Source organism: Equus quagga, chromosome 21 (assembly GCF_021613505.1).
Source record: "Equus quagga isolate Etosha38 chromosome 21, UCLA_HA_Equagga_1.0, whole genome shotgun sequence".
Classification (NCBI taxonomy): domain Eukaryota; kingdom Metazoa; phylum Chordata; class Mammalia; order Perissodactyla; family Equidae; genus Equus; species Equus quagga.
The window spans coordinates 15,720,054-15,740,028 of record NC_060287.1 but is presented as its reverse complement, the minus strand read 5'-3'; the positions used below and the strand labels follow the sequence as shown (position 1 = coordinate 15,740,028).

Below are 19,975 nucleotides of genomic sequence, written 5' to 3'. Positions count from 1 at the left end.
AAATGTTGTATTTAGGATGGTGCCAATATTGTGTGGAAAAATAAATACCAAACTGTTAACAGTAGTTAGTGTTCTCGGAGGCAGGGGAAGTGGTGCAGATACAGAGAAATTTATTTTTCTAAATTGTACGTTTCAGTCTTCAGATTTTTATACTGAGCGTTATTACTTTGTAACTGGATGGGTAAAAAGACAAACTTTTCTAGAAGCACTTAATTTAGGACAAGTTCAGTAGATTTATTTTTATCAAATACAGATACTATACATCACTGATAACCAAATTGCATGTATGTTTTGTGGGCAATCTGTTACATTTCTAAATTAAATGATTGCAATGTGGTTACAGAATTTTTTTGGTGATCATATGGTGCTAGAAGGAAATACTCCAAAATAATAAATGCTCGTAATACAGTGGTAGTATTACATACTTTTTCTCCAGTGTTCCCAGTTATATAAAATAGAATGTTAACTTCATGAGAAAAATTTAAAATAGTATTTTGTGGGAGAGAAATCCCTATTATTAAGAAAGTATTAAATACCTGGAAATATTCAAGTTTAACAACAGAAAGAAATGAGTCATGTAAAGGATAAAAATTTATAAAAATTTGCCGAAAGACACAAAGAACTGAGTAGAAGAAAATACCGTATTTCTAAATTGACTCAGTATTATAAACACTTCAGATTAATATTAAAGTCAATATAAATCATAATTAAAATCCCAGTGAAATTTTAATAGAACTTGAAAACCTGATTTTAAGTTTACATGGAAGAATAATTTTCAGTAACCAAGAATTTTTTTAAAAGAACTATGGACGGGGATGTTCTTCCTTTTACGTGATTTATCAGTATGTACTCTAAAGTATAATATATGAGTGAACTAATACACCAATGAAACAATTACAAGTGCAGAACCAGAAACGTTATTATATACAGACATTTAATGTACAGTGAATGTCGTTTTTCAAATTGAAAATAATTCGCTAATAAGGAATTAATAGTGAACTATTTGCCTATGCATTTTTTAAAAGTTTAATTCCTAATTAAACCATAAAAAATTCCGGATAGATTAAAGATAAAATGTAAATTATGAAAATATACAGTACTGAGTGGATAAAAGCGAAAGAGGCAATTAGAAACTTTAGCTTAGGAAAATTTTCCCCACGATGACAGAAAGATTGGCAGTTTGAAATGGAAAAAAAGTTTGAACTGTATATCAAAAGGCATCAAGTTAAACTCCAAGGAGGGAGAAAATTTCCACAAAATGTTTAAAGGAAAATGAATATTCTCAACATACAAAAAGCTTCTACGTATAACTAAATTATTTAGCAGAGCCAAATAAACATAAAGAAATACAAATGGCTAAAAACAAATTAAAAGATTTGCTAATGGCATGCTAATGATAAGGGAAATATATAAATTAAAACGATGAAATACCGTTTTTCACCTAACAAATTGACAGACATTGAAAAGATTGTGGCTTGCATTCTTTGTTAGAAGGCAATTTGACAATGTCAAAAAACTTTTTAGTGTGTATTCTCTTACCTAGCAACTCAAATTCTGTATATCTATATATATCTAGGAGATATGTATGTAGAAGATAACTTTATTATAAAAATACTTTTGCAGATCCATAAAAACTAATGTACAGTTGGTGCATTATTTGCCATAATAAAAGATTATAATTCATTCATACTATGTAAGAGCATGAGGCCAATAAAAGCATGATCTGTGTCTCCTGACGTGGAAAGATGCCCACCATATCGTGGGGGGTGAAGATGGGTGCAAAAAGTGAGGACAATAATACAACTTAATAGGTTTATCATAGAATGAAGTAGATGATTCATGAAAAACACTCTAGTACCTGGCAAATATCAAATGCTCACTAAATTTTATGTTTACGTAAGGTGTGTGAAGGGTGAAAATAGGAACAAAAAATGAGAATAAGAGAACCTACCCAGATTTATCACAGGATAATGTTAACCATTATAGTTCATATATATGCGTACATGTATAAAGCATTTTATTTAGCAAAATGGAATTCCATTTGACAGGTACTAGAAGTTCTTTTCTTTCGATGATAAACTTGTGTGTGTTTTGTTTATCCTCACCTTACAAATGAGGAAGCTGATTCTCAGAGTCTTCCCATAAGTCGCCCCAGGTGACCTAAAACTTCAAACCCAGGCAGTGTGACTCCAAGACACAAGATTTTAGGGGCTAGATAGAGGGTTGGAAAGATAGACTAAACTGTTAATAATAGTGTGTGAGTAGTATCTTTTGTCAGTTAGAAAGCAATTGAATAGGTATTTTGGTACAATTTTCTTGGCTTAGACTGGATTTCAGTGAAAAGGAATAAATCACCTTGCAAAAATTACTGGCCACAAGAGGGCATCAGATACTCTTTTTCCAGCTTGCAAGCTAAAGGTTGTATTTGCAAATACTCATCTCCCTTCTCCATGAAAAGCGTTAGTGGTTATAGTTTAAACCGCTGCTTCTTCTGTGGAGCTACATGTAGAAACTGCCATTGGGGATGGGGAATGTTAATTACACATGCCATAGTGGTTAGATACAACAAAATGGTTCCTTATTAGAATTATTTTTCTGTTAATAAAAGTAATATCCATTTAGGAGAAAAAATACCTAAAAGCATAGAGAGAGAAGATTAAAATCACCTGTAATCCCTCCAGCAGAGATAACCATTGTTAATATTTTAGTGGATGGACAATATTTAAAAGAGGGAGCTTTTACTTTACTCCTATACTGTTGTGTTATGATATGAAATATATTCACTTTATAGTCATACAATTGGAAAACAAACATTTTCTTATGTCATTGATTTGTGTTCTAAAACAAACTTTTTAATAGTTTCATGGTATTCATATGTATGTGCCTTAATTGAATTAACCGATCTTTATCATTAGATATTAAGCTACAGATCTCTTTTGGAAATGTCTTTTAAATCGTGTATCTAAATATATACCACCTTTGTTGGGGTCGGGGGATGAGAGTATTCCTTTCAAGTCCAGAAACGGACAAGTTGATCTTGTAACAGAACTGCCAACTTTTTGAATTCGCACATGGGAAGTATATATATAGACAGTAAACTTTTTAGAATTAAATTAATAGGTAAAGCTGTAAAACTCAACAGAAAAACAGCCAGTGTCGTTGACTATTTGTTTTACTAAATGGAAAAAACATTGTTTTTGCATCTTATAGATAGATATCCATCAAACATTTCTAAAGAAGTGAAATAAAATTTACGTAAAATAAAATGAAAATGTATTTAAAATTTTTGAACTTTGTGTACAGTGGCTGGAACATGAAAAATGTAAAATTCACTTTTGTCATCTGAGTTATTGCTAAGTGAAATCTGACAATTTCATGTTTCCTAATGTTGGCCCGTGATAAGAGGCCATATTTAAAACCTGATGTTGATAGCTAACACGATCCTTTGGTGAATAACTTTGAAAATACCATTTGTGATGCTTGATACTGTGAAATCTGGAAAGAAATACACAAAAGTTAAAGGATCTGACGTAGGGCTTTGGCATGCAGGGTACAGTAAAATCCCTCTTCCCTGAACAATTAGGAGTGCCAATCAAAAGTTTAAGCAAGAAACCATTAAAAATAATAGATCCTTTAAACATTTTAAATGTTTAACATATCAGTATACTTGTCACCAAATTCTTGGTGTAGAGTTAAGAATTTTTCTTAAAATATAGGTCTATTGCTAGAAGTTACCTGTTTCTTTTCTCCATAAGCTACATGCATTATATATCAATCGTAATTTAAATTATGTAATTGTGAGATAACAAGCATACACAGGCTTAGGACCAAAGTGGACTCTTGTCAACCATACACCTGCCAGGCCACCATGGGCATCGGGAGAGTGCAGCTGTGGATGTTAAGCGTGCCCTGGGCATCGGAGACCACATTTAGGAGACGAAGAGAGGGCACTGGTCTGGCCAGAGTCGTCCCTCCTTTCACTGGCCTCCCTGGCTGGTGTCGCTGGGAGGGGAGAGAGAGGGGAGGGAACCACACACTGACTCTTCCCTTCTTTCCTTTTGTCTACGTAGTTCTCTCAGGGCTGGGACTGCCAGGGACACAATGTTCCTAGAAAATACTAGAGTGGGAATCAGACGACCTGGATTTTGTTCCTAAGTATGTGGCCGTTAAATCAAAATCTTTCTGGATCTTGATTTTTTCCTAAAATGATATTGAACTAGATAACATAGCCTGTACATATTTTGTGGGGTTTTTTTGTTTCGTTTTTACAAAATTTGAACTGCTACATAAATTTTCTTCACTTAACTATATCACAAATCTTTTGCCTATAGTATCACAAAAAGTTCAAACCTACATAAACATGTTCATAAAGCCCTGTTGGCTGCTATATAGTGCATCTGTAGCTTGTCCTAGGCATAGCAGATAGCATCTTTTAGTTGGCAGGGCAGAGAGTACATTTCCTTCCATGTAATTATTTAATTTTACTTTGTGTTCTGTTTGTATAAATATATAAAATGTCCCCTCCTTGTCAGTAGGTCAAAAGACTGGTGGAGGCTGAATGTTGGAGGACTGTGGTTTGCCAACAGGTTGCAAGTCACAGTCATTAGTATCTTCTCTATCAGTCTCCTCTCAGAACTGCAAGGTCATTTTACTGTTCCCCAGAAGTGTTCTCACTGTTGACAGTTCTGGGACTACGTGAGAGGAAAAACGTCCTACTTAGCAACATTAAAAGAGCCCAGCGCCAGCAGCCAACATTCAACTTGGAATAGTGTGTGACAGCTGTCCTAACATGTGACCTAGACACATCTTTGCAAGTGAGAGATAACTCATTTTCTTCATTAGATTGTGCTGATTCCATAAAACTGCTCTGGGCAAAAACTCCAGAAACTTGAAGAAACCAAAATAAATTAAGACAAAACACACTGATGGGGATACATGTGGCAATGCCCTGATATGAACATAGGCCAGAGCTGCTGCAATTATCACCAACAAAGAGGACTGAGAATCTGTGTGTGTTGTGCATTTAGATGGAAAGATGCTCCGCCTTTGAGAAGTCCAACATCTGCTTAGGGAGAGGAGACAAACATGTGAAGACAGGTGACCCTCAACTTCCCCTAAGGGTACAATTTCAAGGAGGGAGAAGTCAGGCTGAACCAGGATGGTTTCAGAAGGATTGGGATTACAGGGTCAGAGAAAAGATCATAAACAGTCAAAGAAAAAGCATAACCTGGCAAAAAACAGTTGCATTTCATATCACAAAGGGCTAATTTTATCAATACTTAAAAGCTCCTCCAAATTAGAATGGTATTAACAAAGGGAAAATGGGCAAAGCATATGAACACAGTTCTCAAAAAAAAAATGGCTTTTAAACATAGGCAAAGATGCTCAATTGAACAAATAGAATTTTAAACCATGAGATAATTTTCTCAGAGATCGGGAAAGATCAAAAAGTTGGATCCAAGTATTGGTGGGATTTGGGGGGGAAATAAGCACTCTCATCCACTGCAAGCAGAAGCTGCTACACCTTCTTAAGAAGGGATTTTAATAATAGCTTTAAAAATATCCTTTACTCAGCACCTCTCCTACCTTCAAGAGATAGACACATTTATGCAAAATGATGTATAGACAAACTGCTTGTAATTTTACTCATATCAAAAAGATGAGGTCAAGTTAAATGGCCATCAGTTGGAAACTGGTTAAATAAATTAGTGTATCCCTTTCATATAATAATATACAGTTTTGAAAACAAGGTTGTTTTAGATAGGTAGACCGATACATAGATGATAGATACAGAATGATCTGAGAGGATTTGTTTAATTTTTTTAAAAAGTGTGCATAAAACTTTTTTTTGGAAAATCATACATGTATATGCAAGTGTAAGTAAGCATAGAGTAAGTATGGTAGTGGAGGGCCAGTTGTGAAAGTGTAAAGCCAGGCTAGAGTTTGAACTTTAAGTTAGAGGTTGTCCAGGAAAACTCTTGAGCAAGAGAGTGGACGTAAATGTTTTAAGAAAATTAATCTGGAAGTGGGAGTTTTAATGAACTCTTGTCTAGAACATAGGTAATTGTAGAGAAACGGCCATCTATTTGCTTCCGTAATCAGGTAGATTCTTATTTCCTTCTGAAGTGGTCTGTCACCTCTTCATGTCATCCTGAGGTTAGATGCTTCCAAGACCTCTATAAGCAGCAGTAAATGAATGGGAAAGATGGTTTCTTTTTATAAAAGCAACAGAAATGAGACAAATCATAAATTCATACAAACATGCTTTTATTGAGCACTTTTAGCTACAGTACCAGACCCTAAATGGGGCTACGCATAACGCATTCATGGTCCAAAGCTCATCTGTGCACTCAGGACCATTAGGGGTTCCTTTTCTGTGTGCTTAACCTCTTCTCTCTCCCATTCTTCACCCAAAATTTCCTAAATGTCACCTCTTCCCTTAGTCCCCTTACCTCCTAGCTACCCATCTCCAACCCTCCCAAGATGTGACCTCACCTCTACTTCATGGAGAAAAGTGAGATCAGCTAATTACATCCCATCTGTACAGCCACAAACTTATTAAATCTGCTCCCAGCCTCAACACTTTCCCACCTCAATCTCTGGAGAAAATGTTCTCCTTGCCCTCAAGTTTATCCCATCACATTCCTTTCTGGCTCCTTCCTCTTTCCAGGCCCCTTCTGCACAGCCTACATTTATTATTCTCAAGTCTCTCCCATCCTCACAAGCTAAACTTTGCCCGACTGTAGTAACTGTGTTCTCTGGCTTTCTCCTTCCTTCATGGCCAAGAACATTGAAAGGAGAGTCTATTATGGTTTTCACATTGGGTCTTACAAATCAGACGTCTCAGCAGCCAGTGGGATCTAGTGGAGGCCGGAGGTGGAGAGACAACGGAGAGACAAGCAATAACCATTTCATCTTTTATATTATTTGGACTCTGTATAAGACTGTCTGAGCCAGTTGCTGTTTTAAATGCTAACTGTATTTCTACTTCCTTAGACCTCATTCATGCTTCAAACACTGAACTAAGGGTTGGCCCCGCCATTCCACCAGCACTGGTCTGTCATCGTGAATGACTTCATTCCCAAAAGTGTTTTCTTTTTTGGTCTTTTGTGCCCCAGGGCGCTGACTCGGGTCCTTTTCTCATTCTACACACTTCCTAAGTGATCTCACCCTCTTTTGTACAATTAACCTACATATGCCTTTGGCTTAAAAAGACCAGAAGTTCACTTTTTGCCCTTACCAGGTTCCTCAAATTGTTGTCTAGAAATCACTGCATCCTCAAAAAGTAGCTTGTGAAATGATCTGAGGTGTAAGAAACAACTCAACAGTGGTTTCACTTAAATCCCACAACTTAGCGTCCTAACAACCCATCGTTGTAATATCTGTGCTGTGAAGTTCTTCAAAAGATTGGGGAAAAAACCTCTAGGAATGCAGTATTACTTATGACAGAATATTGGAAATAATCTCTAGGTCCAAAACTAAGAAAATAATGAATCGTGGAACATCAACTTAATGAAACCATGTAACTATTAAAATGGATATATATAAATACTTCTAACAACAGGTAAGATGTGTACCTTGATACAATATCAAGTAGGAAAAAATAACGTATATACGTAAATATACTAGAAGAGAAATAGAACAGAAAGGTTTTGGTAGCAGTGTCATTTGGGTGAAATATTTTTAAATTCACTTATTGTTACAATGCTGTCTTAACAAGGAAACAGTTTTTTTCAAAATATTCCACCATCAAGTCAGATGAAAATCAAATTTGGATTATGCAATGAGTTAAACACATTCTGGCTTGTAGAGACGGAAATTTCTTCACTGTTTCCCATTACTGGTAAGTTATTTCTATATAACTCATGGAACGATCCCACACATTACCGTGGTACTGGTGGTGCATGTCCTAGACTTTTGGGGATAATCTAAACATAATGGAAATTTAATTATATGTAACTGTATTGGTACTGCTTTTGATTGAACCGTGACAGAGGTGAGTACAGCCATTTCCTTTCTTCATTCATACATATCACCAAGACTCTACTTCCAGACTTCTCTATAAACCCCAAAGGTAGGGTAACTAGATCTTATTGGCTAATCTGAGACACTTGAAAGCTAAAGGTTTATTGCTGTTCGTAATTACAGTAAGATAGCAGGCATAAGAAAGCTCTGTCTTGGGAAAACTGCATATAGTTACCTTACCTATATTAATAAGAGATGAGCTAAGTATCACTATTAGAATACAGTAACGATGATGATGGCAAGATGCTTACTTACAGAGCACTGACCAGGTGCCAACCTAACTGCTTGACATGTATTAATTTATCAATCCCAGAACAGTTCTGTGAGGTTCGTACTATTATCCCCATTTTATTGGCAAGAAAAAGGAGCATAGAGGTTGAGAGGTGTGTCTAAGTTCATCCAGATAGAACCCAGCAGACAATCTCCCAAACTCATTTCATGGTGTTACCCTGTCGGAAGTACTGATGAAGGGGTGACCCACACTACACTTATTGCACTTAATACCCAAATAGAATTTGCTCAATCAACGATTCCCAATGGGCATTTTTCTCCCCTCTCAAAGCAGCAGTGCCCTACACAATAAAAATCCAAATTTGAGAAATATAACTCTTCAGAATACTAGACAAGCCTTCCCAAGAGGTGCCCCAGCAGATGGAGTTGCTGGGAATACTCTCTCCACTGGCTGGCAGCCTTGGGCCCCCACAAGATCAACCATTTATATAAACGTATTTTCTCCCCTTCATTTTCCTACTTCCTATTTAAGTGAGGTGCCCAGAGTTTAGTGACTTGTCTTTATCTACATCACTTCCTTAATAATCTTGAACATTCACATGCTGCTGACCCCCAACCTCCCATCTCCAGTCCAGCCCCTCTCACACTCTAGACACACATATCCATCAACACCTCCATTTACATATCTAATCAACTTTCCAAACTCAACATGTTCAAAACGGAACTCCTTAGCTTAACTTCCAAGCATTCAAAGAATCAGGGCTCCAGCTCCACCTTTCTCTCTGCATTCTCTGCCATGATGATTTCATCTGTTCTTACCTTGAAAATCTGTCTCTGTGCTTATGATGGCACATTTTTGTCTCCAGCCCAGAGTTTTCTACTTAGGTCTGGGTTTGTGATCCACCTGCCTAATATCCTCTTGCCTAGATTCTAATAGAGACAGGACTCTATTTCCACTTTCAAGTTTGCTTCTCCATCTTTCCCAGCCCAACATCATAATTTTTCAGTTGCTCCAATCAAACACTTAATATCCCCTCACCCCCCATGACCAATCTATTCACTATTTACTTCTCAAGATAAATATTCAGGATAAACTCACAAACACACACAAAGTGCTTGTATATGTATGGAGCGTTTCTGGAAGGATAAATAAGAAACTGATCAGGGCTGGCCAGGTGGCGCAGCGGTTAAGTGCGCACGTTCCACTTTGGCAGCCCAAGGTTTGCCGGTTCGGATCCCGGGTGCGGACACGGCACCGCTTGGCAAGCCATGCAGTGGCAGGCATCCCACATATAGAATGCAGGAAGATGGGCACGGATGTTCGCTCAGGGCCAGTCTTCCTCAGCAAAAAGAGGAGGACTGGCAGCAGGTAGCTCAGGGCTAACATTCCTCAAAAAAAAAAAAAAAGAAAATGACCAAACGTCTCACTATTTACTCTTACACCTTATGAATTTTGTGCCCTGTATATTTAGATTACCTATTCAAAGACTAGCAAAATTTAAAAAAACAGTTATGCCTCTTGAAGAGAACTGGGGACAAACTGAGAAACATGCATGAGAGGGTGATTTACATTTCATTCTATGTCACATGCGTTATATCTGAAACATTAAAAAATTTCAGATCCATAAAAATTTAGGATTTAAAATACAGAACTACTTTTAAAACTCTGTGGAAAAATAGTTTCATCTTGTCCGCAAGATTCATAAGAAAATACAAATGCATAACCATTCCGTCAACTACTTTTTTCACTTGACAAGCAGATGTGAGGTTAACAGTGTGTTATGGTGACTCCGTATTTGACATAAAGATGGTACACTCCTGGGGAGGAGGGTGGGAAAGACTAGGAACTATGAAATAACGATGTTGGCACAGTTATTTAGATGCTCATATCTTTATTAAACCACTAAAAATTAAACTTTCTGGGCATCACGTGTTCCACATCAACTTTCACTATTAGTCTTTTTTCATAATTTCCGATCATCATTACTCTCATGGGTTGAATTCTGTGCCCCAAAATTGCTATGTCGCAGTCCTCATCCCCAGTACCTCAGAATGTGATGTTAGAGGGAAACAGGGTCCTTGAACACAGAGTTAGTTAAAATGAGATCATTAGGGTGGGCCCTAATCTGACTGGTGTCCTTATAAGAAAGGAAAATTAGCACACAGGGCCAGACACACAGAGGGAAGGTGATGTGAAGAGACGGAGAAGATGGTCATCCACAAACCAAGGAATAAGACCTGGAGCAGATCCTTCCCTCACAGCCCTCAGAAGGAACCCACCCACGGTGCCAACATCTCAATCTCAGACTTCCAGCCTCCAGAACTGAGAGACAGTAAATTCCTATTCCTTAAGCCGCCCAGTCTGCGGCACTTTGTGACGGCAGTGCTAGCAAACGAATACAACTGCACACACAATTAACTGTAAACGACTCATCATTTCAGACGACTAACCATTTAAAAAGATGAAAATAACTGACATAATACTGTTCCTTTTTTTCATTACAATCTTCTAAGAAATGTTTTAGTTATCTAAGTCAGTCTCCCTAAACTCTGATACCAAGAAATATTATTAGCATACCAACATTAGGCAACGATATTTAAGCATGTAAGTTTTTTGGCCTCACTAAAGGTGTACTCAAATACTTCTGCAAGTTTGTGAAGCCCAAGAAAAAATATTGTACCATTAGTGACTTAGCATGGAAACCAGTCATCTGCAAGGGGTTTCCTAAACAATTCAGAGGTCCCCACCATTGGTTGATCATTGAAATAACCTGGGAGAGAAGACAGTCACTGACTTCACCCCCACCTGCTCAGTTAGCATCTCTGAGCAGGGTTTTAGAAACTTATTCTACAAGTCTTCTCCACTTCTCCAGGTTTTTATAATAATTAGGTTTGCTTTGTGGTGGCTCCTACTGAGTCAGGTCTCCTCATTCTGTATTTGTGCAAGGTAACTTTTTAAGCCATGTGCAGACTTTGCCCTCACCACACACACGCACTCACCCTTTTTCTCTTGACACTGCCTTTTTGGAAAAGACCAGGCCAGTTGTCTTGCAGAACATCTGACACATACTTAACAAATGCATACTTGCCCTCAGTGCCCATGGTTTCTATTCTAAAAATTTGTTTAGCACTTACTCAGCAATATAAAAGTCAGAGTTAGGCACTGAGGCTAAGGGTGAATAAGCCAGCTTCAAACTTGTAATGGGGGCATACTAAGCATGTTAAATAGAATGGAAAGGTTTGGGGCCATAAAAGACCTGTACAGGCAATGTTGAGGGCCCAGACACACCTTCACTTTAGCTTGTGAATAAAAGGCAGGGGTGTGAATCACGAAAAATGACTCGAGGGAGACAGCGTTTGAGGTTACAACTGGCAGTGCAAATATGCACTGGGCAGGTAAACAAGGAGGGGCTCTCTGCCTGAGGAAACTGCATGTTTACAAAGCATGAAGCCACGGCCCCTGCTATCGCATAAAGGCGCACCTGGAGGTGTGGCGAAAGTAAACCCTAGAGAAATGGAATGGACTGTGAGAGTCCTTTTACAGGTTAAGATCATCTGGTTTTTAATAAGATCATATTTACATTTTAAGACAACCAATCCCCTAGAACTGGGGACAGTGACTTAGGAAAAGACAAGTCAAGATGACCACAGCTTCCAGCATTTCCTTGGGGACTAATATCAGGCTTTACCTCGGTGATTTCCCGTATCTTCTCCCACCTCCCTCATTCTCCATTAGAGTTAGAATTTTCACAGCTCAGCAGTGAAACGAGAAGCAAACTGACCATGGACCGAGCCCTTGGTTAACTAGACAGAAATGGATTTCTTGGTCCTTCATTAACTCCAGAAATTCTTCTTTTTCTGCAGTTACCTTATGACTTTTTTTTTCTACAGTTATCAAATTTTAAAAAATCAGTTAAGTGACAACCAATCATATTTGATTTATACTTTAGAAATATAGGCAAGAAAAACTGAGTTCCTAGGACTGGCATCCTGATCTTTGCCCTGTTGCCTTTTTCGCATTTAGAAATTACATTTGATTATGCCTTAGACTTAAAACGAGACCATTTTATTTAATAACCAGTTCTTTTCAATTTATCTCAATTTCATCGGTGTTCATCATCATTTGGTATTTAATTAACCAGAAATATGATCTAGCCTTTAAAACTGCAAGATTAAAATATGGTCTAAATTAAAGGCATTAGATTATACTCAGCAGTTTCATTCAGCATATTTTATTGTAATCTAGATTCTTTGAAAATCCATGTATCACTCTCAGCATCCCAGCTTCCAGGGAGAAATGCAAGGAATTTTCATTATTATATCAATTGTTTCTTTAAAACCTTCAGCATCCCCTGTGATGTAGGCATTTTCATCCCCATTTTAAGCACGAGGACACTAAAGCTAAGGAAAGCATCTAGTAATAAGTGGTATTCAAATATGTCTGACTCCAAGGCCTATGCTCTTCTCCTTTTAACCCCTGAGTAGGAAATTTCACATAAGTATAAACGAATGATTGTCAACTGGCGGCGATTTTGCTCCCCACCCCAATGTTTGGAGACATTTTGGGTTGTCATATCTGGGGGAGGGAGGGAGAGTGCTACTGGCATCTAGTCAGTCGAGGCCAGGGAAGCTACTAAACATCTATAATGCACAGAACAGTCCCCCACAACAAAGGATTCGTAGCCCAAAAGTGCCAAGGTTGAGAAATTATAGTATAAACAAATATTCCTCAAAATGTCTACTTACAGAAGCATTATTACCCCATCCTGTTTTTATCTGAAATCAGTTTACAGTCGATGAAAACAGCTTTAAACCATAACTAGATGTGTATGTATTTAATACATATACACAGGCACATTTTTTTTTTTAAGGTATGCTTTTTGGTGAGGAAGATTGGCCCTGAGCAACATCTGTTGCCAATCTTGCTGTTTTTACTTTTTTTCTCCTCAAAGCCCCAGTAGTACATAATTGCATATCCCAGTTGTAAGTCATTCTAGTTCTATGTGGGATGCCACCACAGCATGGCTTAATGAGCAGTGCTAGGTCCATGCCCAGGATCCAAACTGGTGAACCCCAGGCTGCACAAGCAGAACGCATGAACTTAACAGCGTGGCCACAGCGCTGGCCCCCACATGCACATTTTTAATGCATCTGAAAAACTCTTTGAGTTTATACTGTAAATTGTGAAATGATCAGAGAACTTTGAGGGTTTCAACCTCAAATACTATATTATGTTATATACTATCTGCCACATAAATACACAGGAGTGGGGAACATATATATGTAAGATGTTTGGCATATTTTCATTGGTGTGTGATTGATCTTTATTCTGTTTAACAAAGGATGAAAAAGAGGGGTAAAGGAAACCCTGACTCCGGAAAGGAGGGAGGAACAGCATACTGAAGCCTTATAAAGTAGACATTTTTTTAAAGGCACAATGAAGCCACACCACGAGGCAGGAAACTGCTTTCTTGATTTTATTTTAAAAGTACACAAGGTCACAAAACTAGAGCAAGTTTTTGTTTTTTTAAACAAATTTTGTTCTTACAAACTTCAAAATCTGCACCATTGGATACCTAAGCAGAAACTTCAAATACAAAATCATTTTTGAAACTGACACTATCAGTTCTCTACTTGTATATGTGAGGTGTCAAAATATTTTTTCTCAGTAGTACAAGTGTATTTATCACAAAAATTCACAGTTAGGGACGAGAATAAGTGAATCAATGAATTGTGGTTCTCTTAACACTTGTGTCATTAAATAAGTTAGCAGAAAACAGAGCGAGCTTCCTGGATCGGAGCCTTTAGTCATCACGACCAAAACCAAACCCAGCTGATATTCACGACACTCCTAACTTACAAAATGGAGTATTTTATAAAACTTTACTTTAATTAATAGTAAGAGGCCAGATGAGGCAAATTATTTGCTGGTGTTACCATCCATAAGATAAACTGAACCACAATTCATAAATTTATTTATTATTCTTCCCTGCTTCTGTAACATTTATGAGTAAAATTTGTGCTCAGTTATGAACCATTTTAGTGTCAAAATAGGCAAACAAGTAAAAAATCCAACTGCAGAACATGTTGCCTTTATTGCAAGAAGATCCAAAGGCATCTGAAATATGAAAACTTGCCCAGAACATTTATACTACTAAACACAGGAATATTATAAAGATATATGTACATATATATAATATATAATGTCACAAGCCACTAAAAAGTTAAAATTGTGCCAACATTTTCTACAAACTACTCCTTACATGACACATCAAAGCATTAACCACATAAAATACGGACTTTTTCTGTTCACACTGGAGTAAGGCATCTGAAAAGCTCTAAACACTGTGGAGATGAACAGAGATTAGAAAAAAATTTTACACATTCACATAATTTCAAATTCACATGCTGCACACACATGAAAAGACAGAGAACAGTTATTTCAAGAAGCCATATATTACAGAATTTGATGTCCAACTTCATGCAATGAGTTATCTTTATATTTAATCAAAATGTTTACTGCCCCTTCACTTGCTCTGAATTTCCAGAACTCAATCTTAAAAAATTATCTTTGTAATAAAAATCAGATATTTCTTCATATCCATAATCTAATTGTGTCTCTTGAATTAACCTCCCCCTAAGACACACTCAGGCTTTGTTTCCATTGTACCAACTCCACAGCAGATAGCCCAAATGTAAAGGAAGTTGTTTGCCTGGAATAACTGGTCAGTATAATCAATAAGAGATTGGTTTTTCTGGCCTTCTAACAGGGGAATATTAGTGAGATTGCTAATAAGAAAAAGAACACCTGTAAACTACATATTCAAAGCACAGAACTACATCCTCTACAAGTATCATTTCTTTTCAAGTTATTCTGAGTAACTCATAACTCAAAAAGATGGTGTCAAGTCTCGCAGGTGTAAAGTGGAATCAAATGGTTTTGCTTCGAGGATGCAGCGCCATCCTTGACTGATGTTGTCTGGCTTGCTAAGGGAAATGCCTGAATAACAATTTTTTGTTGAATAGCTTCATCATTACCAATAGCAATTCTGGTACAAATATTTGATCTCTGGCTCAATTGAAACTATGAGTGAGGATTACTGGACAAGTATCAGCCCTGTGTGACCTTTGGTTTAACTGAAGTTTACAGTGGAGTAGCTAGAGACAGAGGCCTAAAACTGAATTCTGTCCTCTCACCTCAGTCACGTCCCACAGGTCTCTGCAGGTCACACAACTGAGTTTTTGCAAACGCATATCTCAGGCTGTGGTTGGTACTGACCTGAACTCAAAGCGCTTCTGGAAGAGACTCTGATTCACTTCCAGCCAAACCTAGACTCGAAAGTCTTACATATGCCCACCTTTGACAGTAATTTCTACTTAGATTGACTGCATCATTATATGAAAATCGGGAAGAGGGAAGACCAAAAATTTTTTATTATTACAGTTTGTGATCTGTTATTTATTCTTATTATAATATCTTATAAATGTCACTCATATAAAACAGGCCAGACATCTGGCATTCAAAGATTGCTACTGTTATAAAGTCAGAGTGTTGGGGATGTTGAAATTTTACAAACTTTATGGATAACACAATCAGTTAAGTTGCACCCAAAAAGAACAAAGAGGAGGCAAGACTGAAAGCGTGAGGATAGAAAGGAGTCACAGTGATGCGTTTTTAGGAACAGTACCTTCACCTCTAAGCACCTTTCAGGTGATAGCTAGCTCATAGGCACCAGAAATTCATAATAAAATACCCAAAAGGCACAGATGAAAATGTTAACACCAGTATAAAAGCAATATTACATAAGGTTAAAACTTAAAAATGCTTCCAAATATGTAAAACTATACACTAACTCTTTACACAGACATTCAGCTTAAATTTACCATTAAAAGTGTACACAATACTCTGCCTAGTCATAAATTCATGCCAACATTACTTTATAATGTAGCATTTACCACCACAGCACCCGAAGAGATCAACAGAAACCAACTCCCTACTAAAATCTAGGGAAAAGGTTTTAGAGCTACTGAAATATTTATTGCAGACCTTATTTACTATAAAGAAACTGTTGGCTCATTCTACTATATCCACACTCCCTCACAGTCTTAAGGGAAATACAATAAATTCACTTTCTTCTACTAAAACAGTATGTAATACATTTGGCAGTTAGGAGTATTGCTTGAACTCCGGTTTGCTTTCATTTCTTTCTTTCTTAAGAATAAACCACTTTCACAAAACTAAGACTCAAACTTCTCAAAGCTCAACTTGATTTTCTGCAACTACACAAAGACATGTTGGCCATACAATAGCAAATGCACATCCTCCCAAGTCTGAAATACAGACGTGATGGAGGACACTTACTAGCTTAAAATGTATTTTATCATTCTGAGTCTATGAAGAAAACATCCTCCAGGAACCGCATTCAAGAGGGTAAATTCAGGAATTACGTTTCGAGAACATATAATATGTAACACTAATGCAAAAGAAAACCAAAACATTGAACCAGGAAAAAAAAAAAAAACATTTAAAACTTGGAACCAATAATTAGCGAATTTCAATCTGTAACTGTCAAACAATAAATGAGTTATAATTTTTTCTTATTAGAAAAATATCATCTAAGGTGGAGAGCCAGTATTTAGTTGGGAACTGTGAAATACTCCACACTTGACCAGGCTGGTCACGGTTCTGAAGACCACCGCAGGCCTCCAGGCAGCAGACCACTTATCCACAAAATCCACCCTCACGACTCACCACTAGTGTCATCACTGTGTGTAGCTGAGAGCAAATTTTCTAAATTTGATAGATGCTCCTTTATTTTAGCAAACAAAACAGCTGACTACGTCCCTGCTGCCTGGAGCAGTCTGTCAATTAAATACTTAAGAAATCATTTCACGGCCAAGGTTTATCAATGACTTGGAAGCAAAACTAGTAATTTCTAGAACACTGCAGCGTTTTCTACGTTATTCGAGATATTCTAAACACATTTAGAGTTTTCAAAGAAGCTACAAAAACAAGAACAAACAAAAACGTAGATAAGTATTTTTGCCATGAATGTTCCTTTACCAGTTTCGGGGGGACTACTGGGTCATAAATTAATTGAGAAAGGCATCCTAAAAATAACGGCAGAAATTATAAAGTACCACTTGCAGATGATTCAAGTATCAACTTGGTGCATGTGAGTTCACCAATCTCTTCGCCTATGATTTCATATTCAAAGTGCTACATCTTACTTCAGTATTGATATTTAGAAACCTATAAAATCAACCTCTTAAAGGAAATCTTTTTCAGGTGGTCGATTTCTCTTTAGTGACTTTAATGCCTTTACTGTTTCAATATAGCCAAACAAAACTTCGGAAGTATAGCTCTTACAGTCAACTTCTTTTTGATATATTATGAGGCTGGTAGCAAAATTTAGAACAGGATAGGTTTTCATATTTCAAGAGAAGAGAAGAAACGTGGAGAGCAGAGACGAAAGGCGCGGAGGTTCTATACTATAGACCCGTCCTTGCTCTGTGCCGGAATCATCACGGGCACCGCTCCCATCCTACTGAGATTAGGGGCAGCTACCTTAGCAGGCGGGAGAGTCGGACTCTGAGGAGCACGTTCAAAGTCTTCGCTTGGTACTTGGTTGTACTGAGCCTTGGAATACCCTTCCATGTTGGAAGGGGACATGGATCCCAGAGATGAGTGATTGCTGCCGATGTAGCTCCTGGCAGTGGACGTACGGCTCTTAGGAGGCGGCACATCTTCCCTAGAAAGCAAAGATCCCAACACAAGTTCAAAGAACAAGTTTCTAAAAACCTACAAGTATGTAAGCTGTGAATCACCAGTAGGGGTGAGGGAAGATCCTCTACGTAAGGATAAGGTATATAAAAGTGTGTGTTGCACAAAAAAAGCAAGCACAATAAAGTGCTATGTCATGAACCGTGCATGTGGCCCAAATGCATCACCTACACAGTGTATCTTCACACAGAATGAATGTGGTTTTCACAAAAATTTGTGATTCGATAATGTCTTACAATGAATAAACCTCAAATATCTTCATATTCTAGTATCAGTGATCAAGATAATCTAGTTATAGTCATGTAACACCTTATAGACGATAACGCGTTAACACCTACAGATATAGTTCTACCAAAAAAAAAGGAAGAAAGAAAAAGAAAAAAAGCCCTTTTTGTTATGAAAGTTAATTATCTATAAGACCTTAGCTGAAAACTTAGCAGATTTAAGTTTGCAAAAACTGGGAATTTAGCCATAAGAATTTTCACACCAAGCAGTGACAAAGAATATCTGAGTTACCTCTGGTATGTTTTAAAAATACAAGTGCCAGACCCCATCCGACACCTACCAAACGTCAATTTCCTCTGTGTTGTTTAAGTCATGTTGTTATGTTTACAAGCTCCATAATCCAATATGCGCTTCTAGTTAAGATCTACTGGCTTAGAATATTTGAAAAACGAAAATCACATTACCAATAGCTCTATAAACTACCTATGTCACTTGATACAAGCAGGTCTTTTTTTTTTTTCCTAAAACCTTAACATCTGCTCCATTTTTTGAAAATTGCATGCCTGCACTTTACTGGGAGAAGGCAGACAATCCTGAGATAAGCATTTTGCACTGGTTCTTAAAAGAGGGTCCCAAAGGGGTGGGGGGCCACAGAGCAAAATGGAGGTTGGTTGGATCTGCACAGTTGAAATTGAAAGTAAAAGTTTTCAAATGTGTTGAGGGGAAGAGCTATAGCTTTTATGCAGTCCTCACAGGGACAAATGCTTCAGATGATTAAGAGACTAATGCTTGAGAGGCGTAATAAATTTAGTATACATCAGTCAACTCTTGCGTCACTTACTTACCTGATATCATGATGAACTTCCTTTTCATATTTTTCTTCTCTGCGCTTTTTGAGACAGCAAAAGATGATAAAACCAATGACCAACAGAGCACACAAAGTTCCTATAATAGCCCCAGCAATTGTTCCAGCTCTATTTGAAGCTAGAATAAGATGTTAATAAGAAAATAATTAATAGTAAAAATAATTCTGTATTTAGTCATATTAAAGGTAAAGATACACACTGACAAGACTGATTTCATTGCATATATTAACTTTCAAAGAAAAATTAATTAGCTTTTTTTGGTCCGGGGGAAATCTACTACAAGAACTTTCTTCTGACCTTTGTGATCTATTTCAAGCATAAAAATGATAAAACCAGACTAAAAGATTTTAACATTCACAGCCATCTTGGTTGGCATGTAAGAATGTTCTACATGGCTTGTACTCATAACGGCTAAATAAGGTGCAAGAGTTGATTTGAGGGGCCGGCCTGGTGGCGCAGCAGTTAAGTTCAAACGCTCCGCTTCAGCAGCCCACGGTTCCCCGGTTTGGATTCCGGGTGCGGATCTATGTACCACCTGTCAAGCCATGCTGTGGCAGGCATCCTACATATAAAGTAGGGGAAGATGGGCACAGATGTTAGCTTAGGGCCAGTCTTCCTCAGCAAAAAGAAGAGGATTGGCAGTAGATGTTAGTTCAGGGCTAATCTTCCTCAAAAAAAACAAAAGAGTTGATTTGATAACTTTTCCCTTCTTAATGTTACTACAATAATGAAGAAGGTTTTATTAATAAAATGTAGTATTTTTTTTCCTTTCCATGACTTAGGAAAGCTAATAATCAAACCACAGGGTGCTCTGCTCAAAGTTAGCACCCCCTTTCCTCAATAC

At 37.4% G+C, this 19,975-nt stretch overlaps 1 protein-coding gene across 2 annotated transcripts in view; it reads right to left on the bottom strand.

The window, feature by feature from the left end:
* Positions 1-19,975, bottom strand: part of CXADR (CXADR Ig-like cell adhesion molecule) — a 56,766-nt gene that overhangs the window by 3,981 nt on the left and 32,810 nt on the right. The window contains exons 6-7 of one of the 2 annotated variants that reach the window (XM_046648157.1): positions 19,111-19,249; positions 17,825-18,008 (exon numbers count right to left, since the gene is read on the bottom strand). In XM_046648157.1, coding sequence (XP_046504113.1) covers positions 17,825-18,008; positions 19,111-19,249 — 323 coding nt within the window. Of the gene's footprint in view, positions 1-13,718; positions 18,009-19,110; positions 19,250-19,975 lie in introns of those variants that run through there. The other variant, XM_046648158.1, reaches the window with a different exon arrangement.